The sequence below is a fragment of the Rhinoraja longicauda genome, chromosome 31, assembly GCF_053455715.1.
Source record: "Rhinoraja longicauda isolate Sanriku21f chromosome 31, sRhiLon1.1, whole genome shotgun sequence".
In the NCBI taxonomy this organism is placed as follows: domain Eukaryota; kingdom Metazoa; phylum Chordata; class Chondrichthyes; order Rajiformes; family Arhynchobatidae; genus Rhinoraja; species Rhinoraja longicauda.
In genome coordinates, this window is record NC_135983.1 from 13,751,034 (window position 1) to 13,771,440 (window position 20,407).

Here is a 20,407-nt window from a genome sequence, read left to right on the forward strand (position 1 = left end):
AATTCCAGCCCACAAAAAAACACGTCAAATCCTACAGATTAGACTGTCCCTGAAAATATCATATCTCAGCACCACAAGCTGCCCAACTGCCCCTTGCAAACTATACACTGCACATCCCCAGCCAATTACCCTCACCCCCAAGAAAGTACACAAACTGTAAAATCTCTTCCTACAACGACAAAATGTTACACTCCTTAAAATGCACGTGTTCTTTCCTTCAAAGTACACACACCCATCCTACAATGTTCAAAAACACCTCCAGAGATGCTGCCTGTCCTGCTGAGTTACTCCGGCATTTTGTATCTACCCTAAAACCATACGTGTCACTGCCTTCAAACTGGGAACATGTTACCCTGCAATTTACACAAATCTACCATACATCCTGCAAATAAATGCCTTCCAATTTGCACACAGTCCTGATTAGAATATTCAGAGAATTTATCAAACAATCCACATCAAACGTGGCATTACATGACTCCTAATGTATAAACTATACATGCCCAACCTTCAATTTACCTCCACCCATCCTACTAGCTAATCATTGCCTTGATATAAATTAAACACTCTCCATACATACAAGCTACTTGCAATCAGCCAACAAACGTAACACTCTGACAGGACAGACCACACGTGCAACATCCTTCAGACCACACACATTCCACTCCATTAATTCCACATGCTGTCTTCCAGATGAATAATGTCTCTTCCTGCAAACCCACCTTTCAAATAGCTCACACCTAACGTTACAAACCTGAACAAATGCACACGTCCTGCAATCTACACAGGAGGCACAGACTGCAGATGCTGTAATCTGGAACAAAAAACTGCTGGAGGAACTCAGTGGAGTAATTCTGCACAGAGGCAGGGTATCAACCCAAAACAACTAACTTTTTGCCTCCACAGATGCTGTCTCACCTGCTGAATTTCTCTAGCAGATTGTTTTTTGCTACGATCTTCACATGCAGTCTTGCAAATTACATATACAGTACATTTCCTTACAAAATAACACACCCTCCTCTACAAAGAATGCAAAATCTGTCCTTTAATCCATTCACTCAATGCAACAGACCACCCACAGCATCTCATGATACAGAAAGCATCCTGGAACTAACGCCCACCAACTCTACACACCGCCTTCAAACTACCACATCCTCCCAACAGTACATGGTACAAAAAAACTTTATTCAAGGAAAGACCCTGGGAGTTCCTTGTGTGGAACTAATTGTACACATTTAGCGATCACATTCTGGAGAAAGGCAACAGATTCATTTGATTGTTTTATTTTTATTGATGAATTTTGTGAAAGAACATGGTCACTGTCGAACACGAGCACAAGCAACCTTGTTGTCTCTACCAGTTGACTTTAGCATCAGATTCATGTCCTTGGTGTGGGCCACGGCTTTAAATTATCGTTTCCAATGATTACTTCTGGTGTTGTTCTTAGGATTTCTACAGAACAATCAGAAGCTCGTCTTCCCCTGGAAAAGAGAAAGAAATGTTTACCTTTGGGCTCATCACAGTTTGGAGACAAGTGTGTGGCTCCTTGGAGGATCCTCTAGGTGTTGGTGCATCCCTCTGAGTTCCCGAGGGGCTCAGTACCTCTAATGATACTGCCTGACCTCCGCCACAGACCCCATGAAGGGCGAGTGCCGTCGGATATCCACTTCTATTTCTTTCTTCAAATTTGTGGTCCCACTCCACACTTCAACCTCCTTCAACTTAAGGAGGGAAAAAAGAGGCCATGAAATATCCCTGGCAGATGAAGAACAAAAGCGTATTAAGAACAAAAGAATATTAAGAACAAAGGAGTAACTTGGGGAAAATGTGTCCCATCGAGATTTGGTGCAATAATCTGTGTGGAGCCACGAGAGATGGGCAAGCTCTTAAATAAATACTTCTCGTCTGAGCTCCGATGGAGAAGGACCTGTACGCTAGTGAGTTCAAGGGATACCCTATAACATATTCAATTTGGAAAGAGGAGGTGTTGGCGGTTTCAAAATTGCAGCACATAAAGACAGCTAAATCCCCAGGGCCAGACCAAACATATCTTAGGATGTTGTGGGAAACAAGGGAGGAGATCTTTGCATCTTCGTCAGCCAGGGGTGAGGTACTGGAAGACTGGCAGCTAGCTAACGTTGTGCCATTAGTTAAGAAAGGCTGCAAGGACGAAGCAGGGAAGGAGAGGTCGGTGAGCCAAACATCTGTGGCGTGAATGTTACTGGAGGAGATTCTGAGAAGACAGGATTTATTTGGATTTGGATTTGGAAAGGCAAGGATTGATTCGTGATAGTTAAGCACAACTTTCTGCTTGGGAAATCATGTCTCATGAAAATGATTTAATTTTTTTAAGGAGTTGATCAAAAGGAATGACAAAGGCAAAGTGATGGGCATTGATAGAGAGTTTGGGTTTAAGCCAGAAGGAAGAAGTTTAAAGGTATTTGAAGGGCACGTTTTTCACACCGAGGGTAGTAGATGTACACAGATGGTAGTGCTGTGTACAATTACAGTTTAAAAGACATTTGGACATGGGTGGATAGAAAACGTTTCAAGGGATATTGGACGATTGCAAGCAAATGGATTTAGATTAGATAGGCATCTTGATTGGCCTGGACAAGTTGGGCTGAAGGGACTGTATCCGTTCTGTATAAACAAGTAAATCGCTGAGAATGAAACAGAGGCAGGCCTGTGGCGTGTGATCCTGTTTGAGCACATCCAAACCCATGGAGCTGAAGCAATGAGATGAATCAGCTAAGAGTTATCATCAGTCAGAGTTCATGGGAACAAGAGACTCAGGAACAATCCGTACCTTCTGGAATTGGGTCGCAATACTCCATACACTCCTTCTCCGTGTAGAACCTGTTTCCGTTTCCTTCACACCCACCGTATTTGAAGGTGATGCATTTGCCAGTAACAGAATCAAATGCCCAGAGGTCGATGCTCATTCTGCAAGAGCCAATTTCTACGGGCAATCTGCAGGCAGCTGTGACAGAAAAAGAGAAGAGAGATAAGAAGGAGGATTAATGGCAGAGGTTAAACTCTGGTTCAAACCCTGGGAGTGGACCCTGTAACACCGATGCCATTCTGAGAGATTGTAACACCAGTAGCAATTGGTCGTAAACAGTTCCGTTATTCAAGATGAAAACGCAGCAATATGCACTCTCCATTACTGAGACCACATGCCAGTTTTTGTTGGTGGTGGGGAAACTATTCCTTGGAGTGCAGGAGGTTGAGGGGTGACCTTATAGAGGTGTATAAGACCATGAGTGTATAGATACGATAAATGCAGTCTTTTACGCGGAGTAGGAGAATGAAGAACCAGAGGATATAGGTTTTAAGTAAGGGGGGAAAGATTAATAAGAAACACAAGGGCAACTTGTGGGTATGGAATGAGCTGCCAGAAGAGGTAGCTGAAGCAGGTACCATCACAACATTTAAAAGACATTTGGACAGAGGTACATGGTTTGGATATGTTTAGAAGAATATTGGGCCAAGTGGACCCGTTGGGCCCAAACCTGCATTGGTGCAGCACCCTCTCCTCCCCCACCCCTTCTCCCCCCCCCCCCACCCTTCTCCCCCCCCCCCCCCCTTCTCCCCCCCCCCCCCCCCACCCTTCCTCCCTTCCCCCCTCCCTCCACTCTCCCCCTCATTCCCCCCTCCCCCCCACCCTCCACAACCCTCCCCCTTCCCCTCCCCTCTCACCCTCCCCTCCCCCCCACTCCATCCCCCTCAACCCCCCTCCTCCCCACTCCCTCTACCCCCCTCCCTCTCCCCTTCCTCTCTCCCTCCCTTCCCCCCTCCTACCCCCTCAACCCCCTTACTCCCCATCCTGCCCCCCCTTCCCTCCCTCCCTCCCCCCCATTCCCCCTCCCTCCCTAGGAGATAAATTTAAAAATGTGAATAACTTTTAAAATATAACACCAATTTCAATGAAACTTCTTCCATTAGCACCAAAGGGACGACGGTGAGAGAGATGGGCCTAAAATTGTCACGCTATCATGTACCGTTTTGCCTATAGTTCAGGAACAAATAAACAAACAAACGAGAGTTTTAGTATATAGATGGGCCAAACACAGGCAGGTGAGACTAGTGTAAGTCAGACATGTTGGTTGGCATGGGCAAGTTGGGCACACTGTATGACTCTATACTGGAGTAACTCAGCAAGTCGGGCGCCATCTTTGGAGAACATGGATCAGTCTGAAGAAGGGTCTTAACTCAAAACATTGCCTATTCATGTTCTGCAGAGATGCTGCCTTCCCCGCTGAGTTACTCCAGCACTTTGTATCTTCTTTGAGAGTCAATTATTGACTAACTCTGCTTTTATGGACATAGGAATGTGCATTCACAAATATCGTAAGATGTTTACTAAGGGTAGCTGGTGCTCAGTAACTTACCTACAGTCCGGCACGTCTGCAAACATTGTTGTTCGGTGGCAAACCTATTCGCGTTGCCGAGGCAGCCACCATAATTAAATGTTTCACAGGTCATCGAGGATTGGTTGTAGAAGAACATGTGTAAGATTTCAAAGCACACTCCAGAATCGGGTGCAAGTTGGCAGGATTCTTGGTACAAAAGGGAAATTAATGTTAATATGAACAAATATACAAAACATACAAACCAAATCTCAGAGAATCAGGGAGCAGGCCACCTTAGCCCAAAATACTGAACACCTAGGAACAGATCTCCCCTCACTTTGATCCCTGGATGGGTGCAGGAATAAGGATTTTCAGATACAAAATGGGACTGCAGAAGCTGAGTATGTTCTCCTTGAAACTGAGAAGGTTGAGAGGTTTGACTGAGATGGGTGAATGTTATAGTCGGGAACAAAGCTACATCAGAGCAATTACAAAAAACTTTAGTTTATGGTGAGTCCGAAACTTGTTGGTTGTAAGAGGAGTTTATTGCAGCCGCAATATTCGGATACAGAGTTAAACAACAAGGTAAAGGACAACCAATACAAACTTACTGTCTTCCTTGAAGACTTCGCCGAACTGACTCAATCGGGCGCCAAACGCGCACATGACATCGCTGGCCAATCAGCGATGTCGCTCTCTGGACCAATCCCTATGGTCGCGTTCCCACGTGACCTCGCTGGCCAATCCGAGGGTTCGACGACCTGGACCATTCTCTATGGTCGCTACATGACCCCCCCCAGAACCCGAGGTGCGGAACCTAGCAGGGAGCCGGATTTCATGACCATAACGAGTACGGAGAGGGACAGCCTGAACCACAGGAGCCGGAGGTTCCGGACTTGGCGGAACAGCCGGAACGAGAGGTTCTGGAGGAACTACCGGAACGGGGGGTCCTGGAGGGACTGCCGGAACGGGGGGTCCTGGAGGAACTGTCGGAACGGGGGGTCCCGTACTGAGCGGAACTAACGGAGGTCGGCCTCTCCTAGGGGTTTGACCGACCAGGACTGGTTGATCCGGGTCCAAATGGGCAGGTTTGAGCCGGGACACCGAGACGAGCTCACTCTTGCCGCACATGTCTAAGGTGAAGGTAGCCGTTCCCTTACGTAAAACCCGGAACGGCCCTTGATAGACCCTCTGCAACGGGGCGCGATGGGCATCTTTACGCAGAAAAACAAACTCACAGTCCTTCAGGGAAGACGGTTCATGTACCATGGGACACCCATGACGTGAAGTCGGAACTGGAGCCAGGGAGCCCACCCGTTCCCGGAGAGATGCTAACACTGATGGGACTGTAGGCAGCAGGTCTGAAGGGTCCGGAAACAGATCTCCGGGTACTCGAAGTGTCGAGCCATATACTAGCTCTGCGGACGACACACCGAGATCTGGCTTAGGAGCAGTCCGGATGCCCAAAAGAACCCAAGGGAGTTGGTCTACCCAGTCCGGGCCTTCAAGCCTTGCACTGAGGGACGCCTTAAGTTGGCGGTGGAACCTTTCTACGAGTCCATTTGCTTGGGGGTGGTCTGCAGTCGTGGGTTGTAACTTGGACCCGTACAGTTCTGCCAGCGCGGCCCAGAGGGACGAAGTGAACTGTGGCCCTCTGTCAGTGGTAATAACTGCCGGGACCCCGAAACGAGCTACCCAATGAAGGGCCAAAGACCTAGCACAAGACGCTGACGAAATATCAAACAATGGGAAAGCCTCTGGCCACCGGGTGAACCGATCCACCACCGTGAGGAGGTGGGTGTAGCCCCGGGAGGAAGGCAAAGGCCCGACCAAATCCACGTGGATGTGGAAAAAACGAACAGCCGGGACCTCGAAATCCTGTACGGGGGGCTGGACGTGGCGCTGGACTTTAGCGGTCTGACAGGGCACGCAGGAACGTGCCCACCCCGCTACCTGTTTCCGCAGGCCATGCCAGACAAACCTCGCTGCTACCAAGGCAGAGGTGGAGCGGATGGACGGGTGCGCCAGCCCATGAATGGCATCGAAAACCCGGCGCTGAAGGGAGGGCGGTACTACCGGCCTGGGACGGGGAAGAGAAACATCGCACCAGACTTTCGTGCCCTCCGACCCACAAGCTACCTGGGCCAACTTCAATCCCGAAGTGGTGGACCGGTAAGCCAAAACGGTATCCGCTAGGAGCTGTGCCTCCGCAAGCTCCTTGGGATCCACTTCGCAGTCCACCGCCGAAATAGGGGAAAAAGCAGGTCTAGACAGGGCGTCAGCAACGGCATTAAGCTTACCCGCGACATGACGGACATCGGTGGTAAATTCGGAGATAGCGGTCAGGTGCCGCTGCTGGCGGGCCGACCATGGGTCAGACAATTTCAAAAAAGCAAATGTTAATGGCTTGTGGTCCGTAAATGCCACAAATGGGCGGCCCTCGAGGAAGTACCTGAAATGACGAACAGCTAAATAGAGAGCCAGAAGCTCTCGGTCAAATGCGCTATACTTCAGCTCGGCCGAATTTAGTTGCCGGCTGAAAAACGCTAAAGGCTGCCAACGGCCACCGACCTGCTGCTCCAGAACCCCGCCCACCGCCACGTCAGAGGCGTCAACCGTCAGGGCCGTGGGGGCGGAGGGGCTCGGATGGACCAACATGGTGGCGTCTGCCAAAGCTGCCTTAGCTGCTGTAAAAGCCGACTCAGCGGTTGGGGACCACAACAACTCTACCGGATTCCCTGCAAGGCATTGGAAAAGTGGGCGCATGACTCGCGCAGCTGCCGGAACGAACCTATGGTAGAAATTAACCATGCCTACGAACTCCTGTAGCCCTTTTACTGTGGTGGGCCTAGGAAATGCCCGGATAGCCTCCACCTTTTCGGGCAAAGGGGAGGCGCCGGCAGGGGTAATTCTGTGCCCTAGAAAATCAAGAGCAGGAAGGCCGAATTGACATTTGGAGGGTTGGATAATGAGCCCGTGGTCTTGGAGCCGCTGGAACACGGTCCGCAAGTGGGCCTGGTGTTCCTGCACTGAGGGGCTAGCTACCAGGATGTCGTCTAAATAAATAAACAAAAACGGTAAAGCCCGGCCCACGCGGTCCATCAGTCGCTGGAAAGCCTGTGCCGCGTTCTTTAAACCGAAAGGCATACGCAACCATTCAAACAACCCGAACGGAGTAATTGTTGCAGTTTTCTGTATGTCCTCCGGTCGCACCGGAATCTGATGGTATCCTCGCACCAAATCGATTTTGGAAAACACCACCGCTCCTTCCAGCCCAGATGAAAAATCCTGTAGGTGCGGTATGGGGTAGCGATCAGCCGTGGTGACAGCATTGAGACGCCGATAATCGCCACATGGTCTCCACCCCCCAGATGCTTTGGAGACCATGTGTAACGGCGAGGCCCACGGGCTGTCAGACTGACGGACAATTCCCATTTCCTCCATTTTCCTGAACTCCGCCCTTGCCACCACCAGTTTGTCTGGCGGTAGTCTCCTGGCTCGAGCGAAAACGGGAGGGCCTTCGGTGCGGATGTGATGGACCACACCGTGCTTAGCCGAAGGCGTGTCAAAACGTTGGACGAGCAGCTCCGGAAACTCTGCCAGAATCGCAGCATACGAGTCGGGGGCCGCGACGACGGCCTGGACAGTAGGGCTGGGCGAGGAGGCGATTGTCGGAGCGACGTGCTCATCTTCGGCGGAGGGTCGGAGGTCGTTACCGCGGACATCAGGAACCAGTGAAAAAGCCCAGAGAAAATCTGCGCCCAGGATCGCTTGTTTGATGTCGGCTATGATGAATGGCCATTCGTACGTGCGGAGGCCTAACACAAGGGACATCTTCCGTGTACCGAAAGTGCGAATTGGGCTGCCATTAACCGCGATGAGGGTGGGACCTGTCTTACCCGATCTGGTTTCGAGGTCGGTCGGCGGCACTATGCTGACGATGGCTCCCGTGTCTACCAAAAATTCTGTGTCCGTGAATCGATCATGGACATAGAGGCGCCGGTTCTGGCCAATCGTAACTGCCCCTATGTACGATCGGCCGAGGCATTTCCCGCGAAGGTACAAGGCAAACGACAGTTGCGGGATTCGTTACCCCATCGTAGGTGATAATAGCACCAGCCGCGCTTGTGCGGATCTTTTTGGCGGGCTTTCTGAGAATTGGCGGGAGACATGGCGCCATCTTGCCGTCGCTGTGGCGTGGTCACTGATGTCGAGACTTTGTTGATCGAACCACTCGCCTTGTTTTTTGCCGCTATGAGCGCGTCCGCTTTCGCTGCATATGCTTCGGGGTCCTTAAAAGAACAATCCGTGAGCAGCAGTCGGACATCCTCGGGAAGTTTCTCGCGGAATGCCTGCTCGAACATAGGGCAATCCGTATGCTCACCGGCTAGCATCATCATTTCGGCCATGAGGATGGAAGGCAGTTGGTCTCCAAGATCCGGTAGGTGCAGAAGCTTTGCCGCACCACCATGCTTATTAAACCCGAAGGTTCGCAGTAATACTTTCTTCATGGCCTCGTACTTGTTTTCCGCAGGTGGATTCACTATGAACCGCATCACGCGCTTGGTTGTGTCCGGCGATAGAGCGCTGACGAGGTAGAAGTACTTCGTGGATTCGTCCAACACCTTCTTTATATGAAATTGAGCCTCGGCGTGGATAAACCAAGCTTGCGGTGCGTGCGTCCAAAACAACGGTAGATGAACGCCTGCCGCGCTTGACTCCGGTGTGCCCTGCTCGGTCATCGTCAACGAGGCGTCGGGTTCCTGCTCAGTCGGTGATCGTTCAGATCACGTCGGGGTCACCAATATGGCGAGTCCGAAACTTGTTGGTTGTAAGAGGAGTTTATTGCAGCCGCAATATTCGGATACAGAGTTAAACAACAAGGTAAAGGACAACCAATACAAACTTACTGTCTTCCTTGAAGACTTCGCCGAACTGACTCAATCGGGCGCCAAACGCGCACATGACATCGCTGGCCAATCAGCGATGTCGCTCTCTGGACCAATCCCTATGGTCGCGTTCCCACGTGACCTCGCTGGCCAATCCGAGGGTTCGACGACCTGGACCATTCTCTATGGTCGCTACATGTTCTCTCTTCACAGTGAAAGACAAAAGTAACTTCCTAGAAGTGTTCAGCTTCCAAAAGTCTAATGAAAAGTATGCATTAGTATGCAAAATTAGTATGCAAGTATGCAAAATTACTAAAACAGTTTGAAAAGCTTTTAGGCAAGTGGGAAGAGGTGATCAGAGGTATTTTTACCCAGAGGGCGTTTGAAATCTGGCTCGCACAGCCAGGATTCAGCAATCTAAATACTGTACACCTCCAATGTTGTGAGTGTCCCAGCCTCCACTACCCCCAGTGTGGATGGTACTGTGCACAGTGTGTACACCGCGATGCCAATAGTTCTGTTCCCAGATCTGCAGCAAATACTATTCAGATCTAGCACTCAGCCCTTTTGCTGAGACATAACAATACCCTGCACTGTGAACTGCGCACACCCAGTGCTGCAGCTGATGCTGCCTTGCATCTAATGTTCTAACTGTTGATTTACCCCATACCTCCTCCGGGTCCAGTGATGGAAATGGGTGGGTACGCAGGGGGAAGGCATTCTCCTAGCTTTTAATTTCCAGCTCGGGTTTAATGAGTACTGCAGAAAGATTCAAGTCGTTTATCACTTTATTCAACTCAGACGAAAACGATTTGTTAACTGCCACTGTTAGCACTTGTTAACAGCCAGTAGTTAACAGTCTGAAGAAGGGTCTCGACCCGAAACGTCACCCATTCCTTCTCTCCTGAGATGCTGCCTGACCTGCTGAGTTACTCCAGCATTTTGTGAATAAATACCTTCGATTTGTACCAGCATCTGCAGTTGTTTTCTTACAGTAGTTAACAGGTAGTAGTTATACAATGTGTCATCAATACATCGATCCACATTCCTCAGTAAATGTAATTGTGTATTGACCATGTATTACTGACACCGCGTTACTTTGAATAAAATTCAAGGGAGAATTTCTTAAACTCACTGTCAGGGCTACTGGACCACGAGCACGGGCTCAGGTAAAGTCACGTTATTTTATTATTCCACGTTATTTTATTTGCCACTGTGCCTTTGTGCCTCTCTGCCGCTGTGCCTCAGTTGTTTCAGTTAAATTAGAATGGATGGGGAGAAAATTAAATAAGTAGGACCAATAGTTTTTTCCAGCCTAAATCGTGAGGCGTGAATATTTTATTGTGGGTGGTTTTATTTAGCAAAACAATAGTGCAAGCGGAAATATTTTATTATATATCACTATCAAATTTTATTATATATCACTATCAAATCACTATCAAATATCTATAAATTTCAGATTTGTGTACCCCAGTGAAAATTAGCATACTGAGATACTTTGAAAGGCATCGTCTTCAGATCGATGATGAAATAAATGATAATGAAAAAACTCAGCCAGAAAAGAAGGCAAAATTAATTGAAAATTATAATGTAACTGATGCAGCTGTTTCGCCTGATGCTGCATGTGAAGACATTTCAAAAGATATTGAAAAATGTGATCTTCCAGACTGTTTGACATAAGAAATGTACTTAAACAAAAAGAAAGAATATCCCTGGCTAATTGTTAAAAAAACAGAAAACTAGGATCTAGTGTATGCAGCAAGTGTCATCTTGGACTTGAACGAACACAAGGAATTCATTTGTCTCGTGAGTGGTGCAATGTTAATGTAGTAGGAGTGAGTGATGACAAAGTAAAACAGTTAATGAGTTTAAGAAAAAAGATTTTTAAGCACAAAAATAGTGAAACTCATATCAGATGCCAAAAAATCAATGAAACAGCTGAAAAAAAAGCAATTGAAAAAAGCAACAGAAGATAACTAAAAAGGCAATACGGGGAGAAAAGATGAGGTACGAGGGTAAACTAGCCAATAATATAAAGGAGGATAGTAAAAGCTTCTTTAGGTATGTGAAGAGGGAAAAAATAGTCAAGGCAAATGTGGGTCCCTTGAAGACAGAAGCAGGGGAATTTATTATGGGGAACAAGGAAATGGCAGAAGAGTTGAACCGGTACTTTGGATCTGTCTTCACTGAGGAGGATACAAACAATCTCCCAGATGTTCTAGTGGCCAGAGATCCTAGGGTGACAGAGGAACTGGAGGAAATCCACATTAGGCAGGAAAAAGTTTTGGGTAGACTGATGGGACTCAAGGCTAATAAATCCCCAGGGCCTGATGGTCTGCATCCCAGGGTGCTTAAGGAGGTGGCTCTAGAAATTGTGGACGCATTAGTAATTATTTTCCAATGTTCTATAGATTCCGGGTCAGTTCCTGTGGATTGGAGGGTAGCTAATGTTATCCCACTTTTCAAGAAAGGAGGGAGAGAGAAAACGGGAAATTATATACCAGTTAGTCTGACATCAGTGGTGGGGAAGATGCTGCAGTCAATTATAAAAGACGAAATTGCGGAGCATTTGGATCGCAGTGTCATTCCGAGTCAGCATGGATTTACGAAGGGGAAATCGTGCTTGACTAATCTACTGGAATTTTTTGAGGATGTAACTAGGAAAATTGACAGGGGAGAGCCGGTGGATGTGGTGTACCTCGACTTTCAGAAAGCCTTCGACAATGTCCCACATAGGAGATTGGTGGGCAAAATTAGAGCACATGGTATTGGAGGTAGGGTATTGACATGGATAGAAAGTTGGTTGACAGACAGAAAGCAAAGAGTGGGGATAAATGGGTCCCTTTCAGAATGGCAGGCAGTGACTAGTGGGGTACCGCAAGGCTCGGTGTTGGGACCGCAGCTATTTACAATATACATCAATGACTTGGATGATGGGATTAAAAGTACCATTAGCAAATTTGCCGATGATACAAAGCTAGGTGGCAGTGTGAACTGTGAGGAAGATGCTATGAGGTTGCAGGGTGACTTGGACAGGTTGTGTGAGTGGGCGGATGCATGGCAAATGCAGTTTAATGTGGATAAGTGTGAGGTTATCCACTTTGGTGGTAAGAATAGGAAGGCAGATTATTATTTGAATGGTGTCAAGTTAGGAAAAGGGGACGTACAACGTGATCTGGGTGTCTTAGTGCATCAGTCACTGAAAGGAAGCATGCAGGTATAGCAGGCAGTGAAGAAAGCCAATGGAATGTTGGCCTTCATAACAAGAGGAGTTGAGTATAGGAGCAAAGAGGTCCTTCTGCAGTTGTACAGGGCCCTAGTGAGACTGCACCTGGAGTACTGTGTGCAGTTTTGGTCTCCAAATTTGAGGAAGGATATTCTTGCTATTGAGGGCGTGCAGCGTAGGTTTACTAGGTTAATTCCCGGAATGGCGGGACTGTCATATGTTGAAAGACTGGAGCGACTAGGTTTGTATACACTGGAATTTAGAAGGATGAGAGGGGATCTTATCGAAACGTATAAGATTATTAAGGGGTTGGACATGTTAGAGGCAGGAAAGATGTTCCCAATGTTGGGGGAGTCCAGAACCAGGGGCCACAGTTTAAGAATAAGGGGTAGGCCATTTTGAACAGAGATGAAAAAAAAATTTTTTAGTCAGAGAGTTGTGAATCTGTGGAATTCTCTGCCTCAGAGGGCAGTGGAAGCCAATTCTCTGAATACATTCAAGAGAGAGCTAGATAGAGCTCTTAAGGATAGCGGAGTCAGGGGGTATGGGGAGAAAGCAGGAACGGGGTACTGATTGAGAATGATCAGCCATGATCACATTGAATGGCGGTGCTGGCTCGAAGGGCCGAATGGCCTACTCCTGCACCTATTGTCTATTGTCTATTGACAGTTTGCTAGAGTTGTCTGAACTGTCACTTGAACTGCAGAACCGAAATTGTACACTTAGTAAAGCACATGAGGAAATTAAACGAACTATCAAGGTTCTTGAATGTCAAATAGAGAAGCCAGGAAAATTTTATACTCAAGTGGAGAAAGCAACAAGCCAGATGATATTTAACGGAATAACGGAATTTTAAGCTGGTAAAATACCTACTCTTCATAGACAACTGTTTTTGAGGAGTTTGGTCAATAATATGAAATCCAGGCTGCTTGAATCTACAACAGCTTCCAATGATAAATGTAAAAAGTTAATTAACAAGTCGAAATATTTAGATATTAACAATATTCCAGAAGATACACTTTATACCTTTGGGGATAATGATATAGAAGAAATGGCAGAACAATTTGGCTTAAATGGTCGGCTTTGTGTCAGAGCCTTCAGAGAATTCAAGGAATCTAAAGGGAAGATAGTTTCTGCAGATTTTCAGCAGCTGGTAACGGCTGTAAATACAATTCTGGTATCAACAGCAGAATGTGAAAGAAGCTTCAGTGGCATGAATTTCTGCATGTCCCCACAACGTGCAAGACTTCAAACTGATCATCTCTCAACTCTTCTATTTATTAAGTTGGTGGGACCTCCTCTGTCAAAATTCAACCCGAAGACTGTGTGAGGACATGGCTTCTTAATGGCAGAAGGCGTGCTGAAGAAATGGCATGCAGAAAGAAAGAGGAGGTGACAGAAAAAAATGGAGATTATATACCATTATGGAACATTTTGTAATGTAAAAAGAGAGAGAGAGAGATGCCAGAAAGCAGCTATGACATATAATACACAATAAACTATATTATAAATACACAATAAACAAGTTATGCATTCTTGTACTCTTACATGGGTATGACTGCACATTAAAAAATCCCCCCCTCCCCACCTTTCCTTCCCAACCTCAGCCTCACGGACCTTAGAGTACCCCGAGTTCCTAAAACCCATTTCCATCACTGTCCGAGTCCTGCTGATTGCAGCAATTAGTGTGGTGAACCTTTGCTGAACCCGTGCTGCCTGAACCCACCTTCATTTGCGTGAATGGCCCCGAAAGCAGATCCTTCTGTGTCTTCGACTGTTCTCTTCGTACGAGCCTTACACAGAAAGAAGGAAAACATTCTGATTTGATTAGACACTGATCTTTAGAATGAGCTAATGTAAACTCTGCTGCAAACTCATAGTTCAACCTGTCTACCATTTCCTTATCTTCATTAACATTTCACTGCTTTCCACTTCAAAGGAACATACATTTGCCTTGAGCACCCAGTTTTCCACGATGTAGCTGTAAAGGTTGAATTGATTTTAATATCCCTTCACATTTGTTTTTTAAACTCTTTTTGCAGTCTTATTGCTTTGTCACCTTTTCCTTATTTTTACCTTTCCAAGTTCCTGAGATAAACAGAGATTTTGCCTTTTTATGTAGTTTATCATTTCATTTTATAAGGCTTCTTATTTCAAACTGTGGATGGATTTTTTTTAATGGCAACTGAATCTCTTCCTCCAGTGGTTTGTAAGCTGATGTTGCAACCATTCACTTCTATCACCTTACTCATTTGGAGACTTAATCATAGGGTGGAATTCAGCTAACCCCAAATCTGGAATCAAAGTCTGAAGAAGGGTCCCGACCTGAAATGTCACCTATCCTTTTTCTCATGAGATGCTGCCTGACCCGCTGAGTTACTCCAGCACTTTGTATCTATCTCAAGAATTGAAGTAATGGCTTGACATTTTCTTCCATTATTAAACTCAATTGCTATTAATTCACTGCATGTATACTGTTGAGACAATTGACCAACATTGGCTCTTCATTTTGCTGGAAATCATAAATCCAGCCTCTTACTAGTTTTGAACACACTTCAGGAGACCATTAGTTTGTGGCGTGCGTAGTCATATTAGCTATTCCAAACTGCACGATACTTAAAAGTAATTTGCCTTTGCACATTCTGCTTTCACTAATGTACACAATTGATGTAGAAATAAATATAAAATTAAGTATTGACTGTTGTTATGCAAGCCAGCTGGGGCTCATTCTAGTTTGGTAGCTTAACTTGTATTATAGTTGTGATCTTTGGCAGACAAGTGCACTCAGTAGGCTGAAAGAAATTTTAAAAAACTTCCTAAAGGATGAAACACACCATCCACCTTTTCCGTAAGTTACAATATAACCCAATCAATTCTGTGCTGCCATTGGGCAGAAAATCACAACTCCCACCAACAGCCAACTCCTTTTCTATTTATTCATTCTATTCAGACTAATTTTTCTGCCTCCTCTGGTACCACCACTCCTCGTGATTAAGGTTACTCAACCCTCTGTAACATTCTCCTGTCTTTCACATGCAGAATATGCTTGGTAAAAGAATGATGGGAATTTATTCTCCACAAGGAGACTACTGCGTTCTTGCAAGGGAAAAATTTAACTGTTCTGGGATCTCACACATCCCAGTCCTTGCTCCTTATTCAGCAGGTTAGAGCCATCAGAAGCTGAACCAGATGGAAAAATCCTGCCGCCACCATTTTTTCCAACAACCCCGAAGAACGTTTCCTCCACGCAACAAAACCTATGTCCACCAGTGAGTGACCACTGTCATGTGAACCTAGTTCTAGTTCACCTTGATGGGAGTTCTTCATGATTTTGTATCCTAATTAGCTGGCAGCTATCCAAATTTGGATTGTTTTCTCTAGAGCACCTGAAGTTGAGGAAAGACCAGATGGTGGTATATAAATTTATGACAGGCATAAATAGGGTAGACAATCAGCATATTTTTCCCAGGGTGGAAATGTCAAAGACTAGAGGGCATAGCTTTAAATTGAGAGGGGAAAGGTTTAAAGAAGATGTGTTTTTTTACATAGAGAGTGGTGGATGCCTGGAACGCGCTGCCAGGGGTGATGGTGGAGGCAGACACGATGGTGACATTTGAGAGGCTTTTGAATATGGATATGCGGGGAATTGAGGGAGTTGGATCATTTGCAGGCCGATGAGATTAGTTTATCTTGACATTATGTTCAGCACAGAAATTGTGGACCGAAGGGCCTGTTCCTCTGCTGATCTTTCCTATGTTCTTCAGCCAACATCTATGGAGCGAGAAGCACAGTCACCGATGGGCAGCTAAGTGTTTCCAGCACTTTCTGTTCAGGGTCAGGTTTCCAGCAACTGAAATTTCTTGACTTTAAATTACATTTCCCTTTCTTCTGTTGCACAAGAAAACAACTCCAGTCCAGTTCATTAGTCCTTAGAGAGAATCTGGGAACGAAGCTGTAACTTGTGATGTGGACATTTTTTGAGGTAAATTCATCATGAATTTATATAAAGGGCGTAATTTTTCAGTTGTGTGCCCCAACCTCTTCAGTTGCTGTAATATGTGAAGGAAGGAACAAAAGATACTGGTTTGAAGAAGGGGCTCGACCCAAAATGTCTGCTATTCCTTTTCTCCAGAGATGCTGCCTGACCCACTGAGATACTCCAGCTTTTTGTATCTATCTTCAGTTGCTGTCATATTTAACAAACACAATACATAATTCATTGATCCATGCCAGATCATATAGTGTGTAATATTCATCAGTCATCCGTTAAGCACAATGTTCAACCCAAATTACATGAGGTACACCATTGACAACAGTCTCAAAAACAGAGTATCAGATTTGTTATGTGTAGGAAGGAACTGCAGATGCTGGTTTACACCAAAGATAGACACAAAGTGCTGGAGTAACTCAGCGAGACAGGATTGAAGGAATGGGTGATGTTTCGGGTCGAGACCCTTCTTCAGGATGACCCTTATTCCAGCATTTTTTGTCTATCTATCAGATTTATTACATTAACTTCTGCCATTAAGCTAGAATTAGAATATTAACAACAGCTCATCAAGCTAGTGTACTGGAGTCACTGCATCGACTTCTATCCCACAGGGCAGGATACCAGCGATACTGCATTAAATACTGTTCATAATGCCACTGTAATAGTTGCAGAATCATGTGAGTTCCTGAGCACAACAGCATGGCAGTTACTGAATTAACTACGGACCCCTTTTTCCAGTGTATCAAATTACTGGATTAATTACAATCTCTTCGTCCAGTGCACCAGAGTTATCATATTACCCATTGCCCATTGTGCCAGAATAGTACAAATACTATACTTGCAATAATTACTGTCCTTCATATCACTTTAACTGTTACAGAATTAACCTCAGTGGCTAAGATCAGTGTTAAAGAATTAATTAGAATCTCTAAGACCAGTGTACCAGAGTTACAGCATTATCTATCTGCCCCTGGGCCCAATGTACTAGAACTACTGCATTAACTACATATTCTGAGACTTGATACCATTGTTACTGCATTAACTATAGGCCCCTTCCCACTATATGAGTTATTATGTTAACTACTGTCCCTGCACTTAGAGTTACAGCATTACCTACAAGCCCTTGTGCCCAGAGTACCACAGTTATATCTGACATGATTTAGATGAGTACCAAAGTTATATCTGACCTGATTTACATTAAAGTTTTCCAAAAACTGAAAATCAGCGTTTGCTTTCATTGGGACAGCTGTTCCAGTCCCCAGCAACTGCACGGCACAGAGTAGCAACAGAGTGAACCACATTTTCTTTGGTTTGTTCCAAAATAGGACAGCAACATAGAGCAGCTGAGAGTTATCAGGCAGCCGATGTTCCAATCCCAGTGAATGTTAAATAGTGATTGCTAAAAGGTCCACTGTTTACTTTTTTTGTTATTCATTAATCCCATCTTGATGGAATTATTGAGAAACCAGCAGAACCCTTGAGGGGGCAGCTCAGCTGGTCTGAGTCTGTTTGGAATATGAATGGGTTATTGGGTGGTACCAGCTTATTACTTGTTACTATAAGAAAATAACTGCAGATGCTGGTACAAATCGATTTATTCACAAAATGCTGGAGTAACTCAGCAGGTCAGGCAGCATCTCGGGAGAGAAGGAATGGGTGACGTTTCGGGTCGAGCCCTTCTTCAGACTGATGTCGGGGGTGGGACAAAGGAAGGATATAGGTGGAGACAGGAAGATAGAGGGAGATCTGGGAAGGAGGAGGGGAAGGGAGGGACAGAGGAGCTATCTGAAGTTGGAGAAGTCGACGTTCATACCACCGGGCCGCAAACTGCCCAGGCGAAATATGCGGTGCTGTTCCTCCAATTTCCGGTGGGCCTCACTATGGCACTGGAGGAGGCCCATGACAGAGAGGTCAGACTGGGAATGGGAGGGGGAGTTAAAGTGCTGGGCCACCGGGAGATCAGTTGCGTTAATGCGGACCGAGCGCAGGTGTTCAGCGAAGCCATCGCCGAGCCTGCGCTTGGTTTCGCCGATATAGATGAGTTGACATCTAGAGCAGCGGATGCAATAGATGAGGTTGGAGGAGGTGCAGGTGAACCTCTGTCTCACCTGGAAAGAATGTTTGGGTCCTTTGATGGAGTTGAGGGGGGAGGTAAAGGGACAGGTGTTGCATCTCGTGCGGTTACTTGTTACTGTTCTTCATTGAATAAGAGGATCAACCCTCGGTCAACAAGGAGTGCAGGAAGCACCAGCTCTCCGAAAAATCTGGAGCCAAAAGAATGAACTAGCTGAAGAAACTCAGCAGGTTAGGCAGCATCTGTGGAGGCAAAGGGACAGTCGATGTCTCGGGTCACGACTGTGCATCATGACTGCAGTCCCTTGTGTCACTGAAAAATCTTGAGGTGCAGCATTGTGAATCTGTTACATGGGCTAATTGCATAAGCAACAAAAGCAGCATGCAACATGCAGCACAACCACTTACAGGCAATTGATCAGATCAGAGCTCTGCAGTCTGGCATTGAATAGTGTTGATCAATTAAACAGGAGAACGAGGCTCTGAGAATATCCCCACCCTCAATGACGGCAGACCCCAAATTGCTAAAGAAATGGTTGAAGCATTTGCAACAATGTTAAACCCAGAAGTATCATGGAACATGGAAATGTACAGCACAGGAAGGGGCATCTTATCCCCACGCTGTCAGTGTTTACCATGATGACAATCTAATCCAATTCCATGTACCTGTACAAGGTCCATATCTCTCGGCTTTCTGTCTATTCAAATGTCAAATAAATGTTCCATCTCAGCTTCCTCCTGAGATGCATGCCATCACAGAAGCTATTCTCCAGTCACTTTGATTCACTCCATTGTAATATCAAGAAATGCCGATAAAAGCTAGATATTGCAATAGCTCACTGGACAGCAATGCTGGTAGTCACCCATTCCTTCTCTCCAGAGATGCTGCCTGACCCGCTAAGTTATTCCAGCATTTTGTGTCTATGCTGGTCGTCAAACAGTTCCGTTCCTGTTCCCAAAATTGGGCAAATCTCTCGTGGCTAACTACTGCTAATCAGGCCACTCTCGATGGAAGGCTTCATTGACAGTGCTATCAAGCTGCACTCAGTCGCCAATAACCTGCTCACTGATGCCCAGTTTGGGTTTCACCAGGATTACTCTGCTCCAGACTTCTTCACATCCAGATGTAGGCCAGAGTACTGAATTCCAGAGGTGAAGTGAGAGTGGCTGTCCTTGACATTAGGGTGGCATTTGACTGTGTGGGATCAAGGTGCCCTGAGAAAGCTTCAGTCAATGGGCATCAGAGCAAAAACACTCCAATGATTGGAGTCATTCCTCACAATAAAGAAGATGATTGTGGTGATTGAAATTGTGGTCAATCTTTGTAATTTCTGGTCTTCACTGCAGGAGGTCCTTAGGACACTGTCCTAGGACCAACCATCTTCAGCGGCTTCATCAATGACCTTCTTGCCATCAGAAGGTTAGAAGTAAGGACGTTCATTGATGATTGCACATTGGGAACTCGTCAGCTAATGAAGCAACCCATTCATTCAAGCAGTGAGAACAAGACAATATGCAGGCAGAGGTTGATGACTGGCAAATAACATTTGTGCAACAGAAGTGCCAATAACAACTAACTCCCCATGACATTTGATGGACCATGGTCAAGTCCTAGAACATCAATACCCCGTGTGTCACCTCTTGACTAGAAAACACAAATTCACAGAATGACAGCCACATAAAGTCTGCAACCACAAGACCAGGTCAGGGGCTGAGTACCCAGCAGTGACTGACTCACCTCCTAAGTGTCCAAGCAATTCCATTTCTGCAAGACACAAGGCAGGAGCATGATGGAATACCCTCCGTAAAACACAAAGCACTGGAAGAACTCAGTGCATCAGGGAGCAGCTGTGGAGAGAATAGGTAGGCAACATCG

General features: G+C 46.0%; 1 protein-coding gene across 1 annotated transcript; it reads right to left on the minus strand.

The window, feature by feature from the left end:
* Positions 1–1,264: 1,264 nt before the first annotated feature.
* Positions 1,265–17,846, minus strand: ambp (alpha-1-microglobulin/bikunin precursor). The gene is made up of 5 exons (XM_078425971.1): positions 17,646–17,846; positions 14,194–14,260; positions 4,392–4,559; positions 2,807–2,980; positions 1,265–1,478 (listed from the first exon to the last, which is right to left on the minus strand). The coding sequence occupies exons 1-5, from the start codon at positions 17,757–17,759 to the stop codon at positions 1,450–1,452; spliced, it is 552 nt and encodes a 183-aa protein (XP_078282097.1). The 5' UTR covers positions 17,760–17,846; the 3' UTR covers positions 1,265–1,449.
* Between the last annotated feature and the right edge of the window lie 2,561 nt (positions 17,847–20,407).

Coding starts and splice junctions, on each gene's coding strand:
- ambp (XM_078425971.1), bottom strand. CDS start 17,759: ATGTGGTTCACTCTGTTGCTACTCTGTGCCGTGCAGTTGCTGGGGACT. Junction 2,981..4,391: donor GCAGACGTGCCGGACTGTAG/GTAAGTTACTGA, acceptor TTTCTGTCACAG/CTGCCTGCAGATTGCCCGTA. Junction 1,479..2,806: donor TTGCGACCCAATTCCAGAAG/GTACGGATTGTT, acceptor TCTCTTTTCCAG/GGGAAGACGAGCTTCTGATT.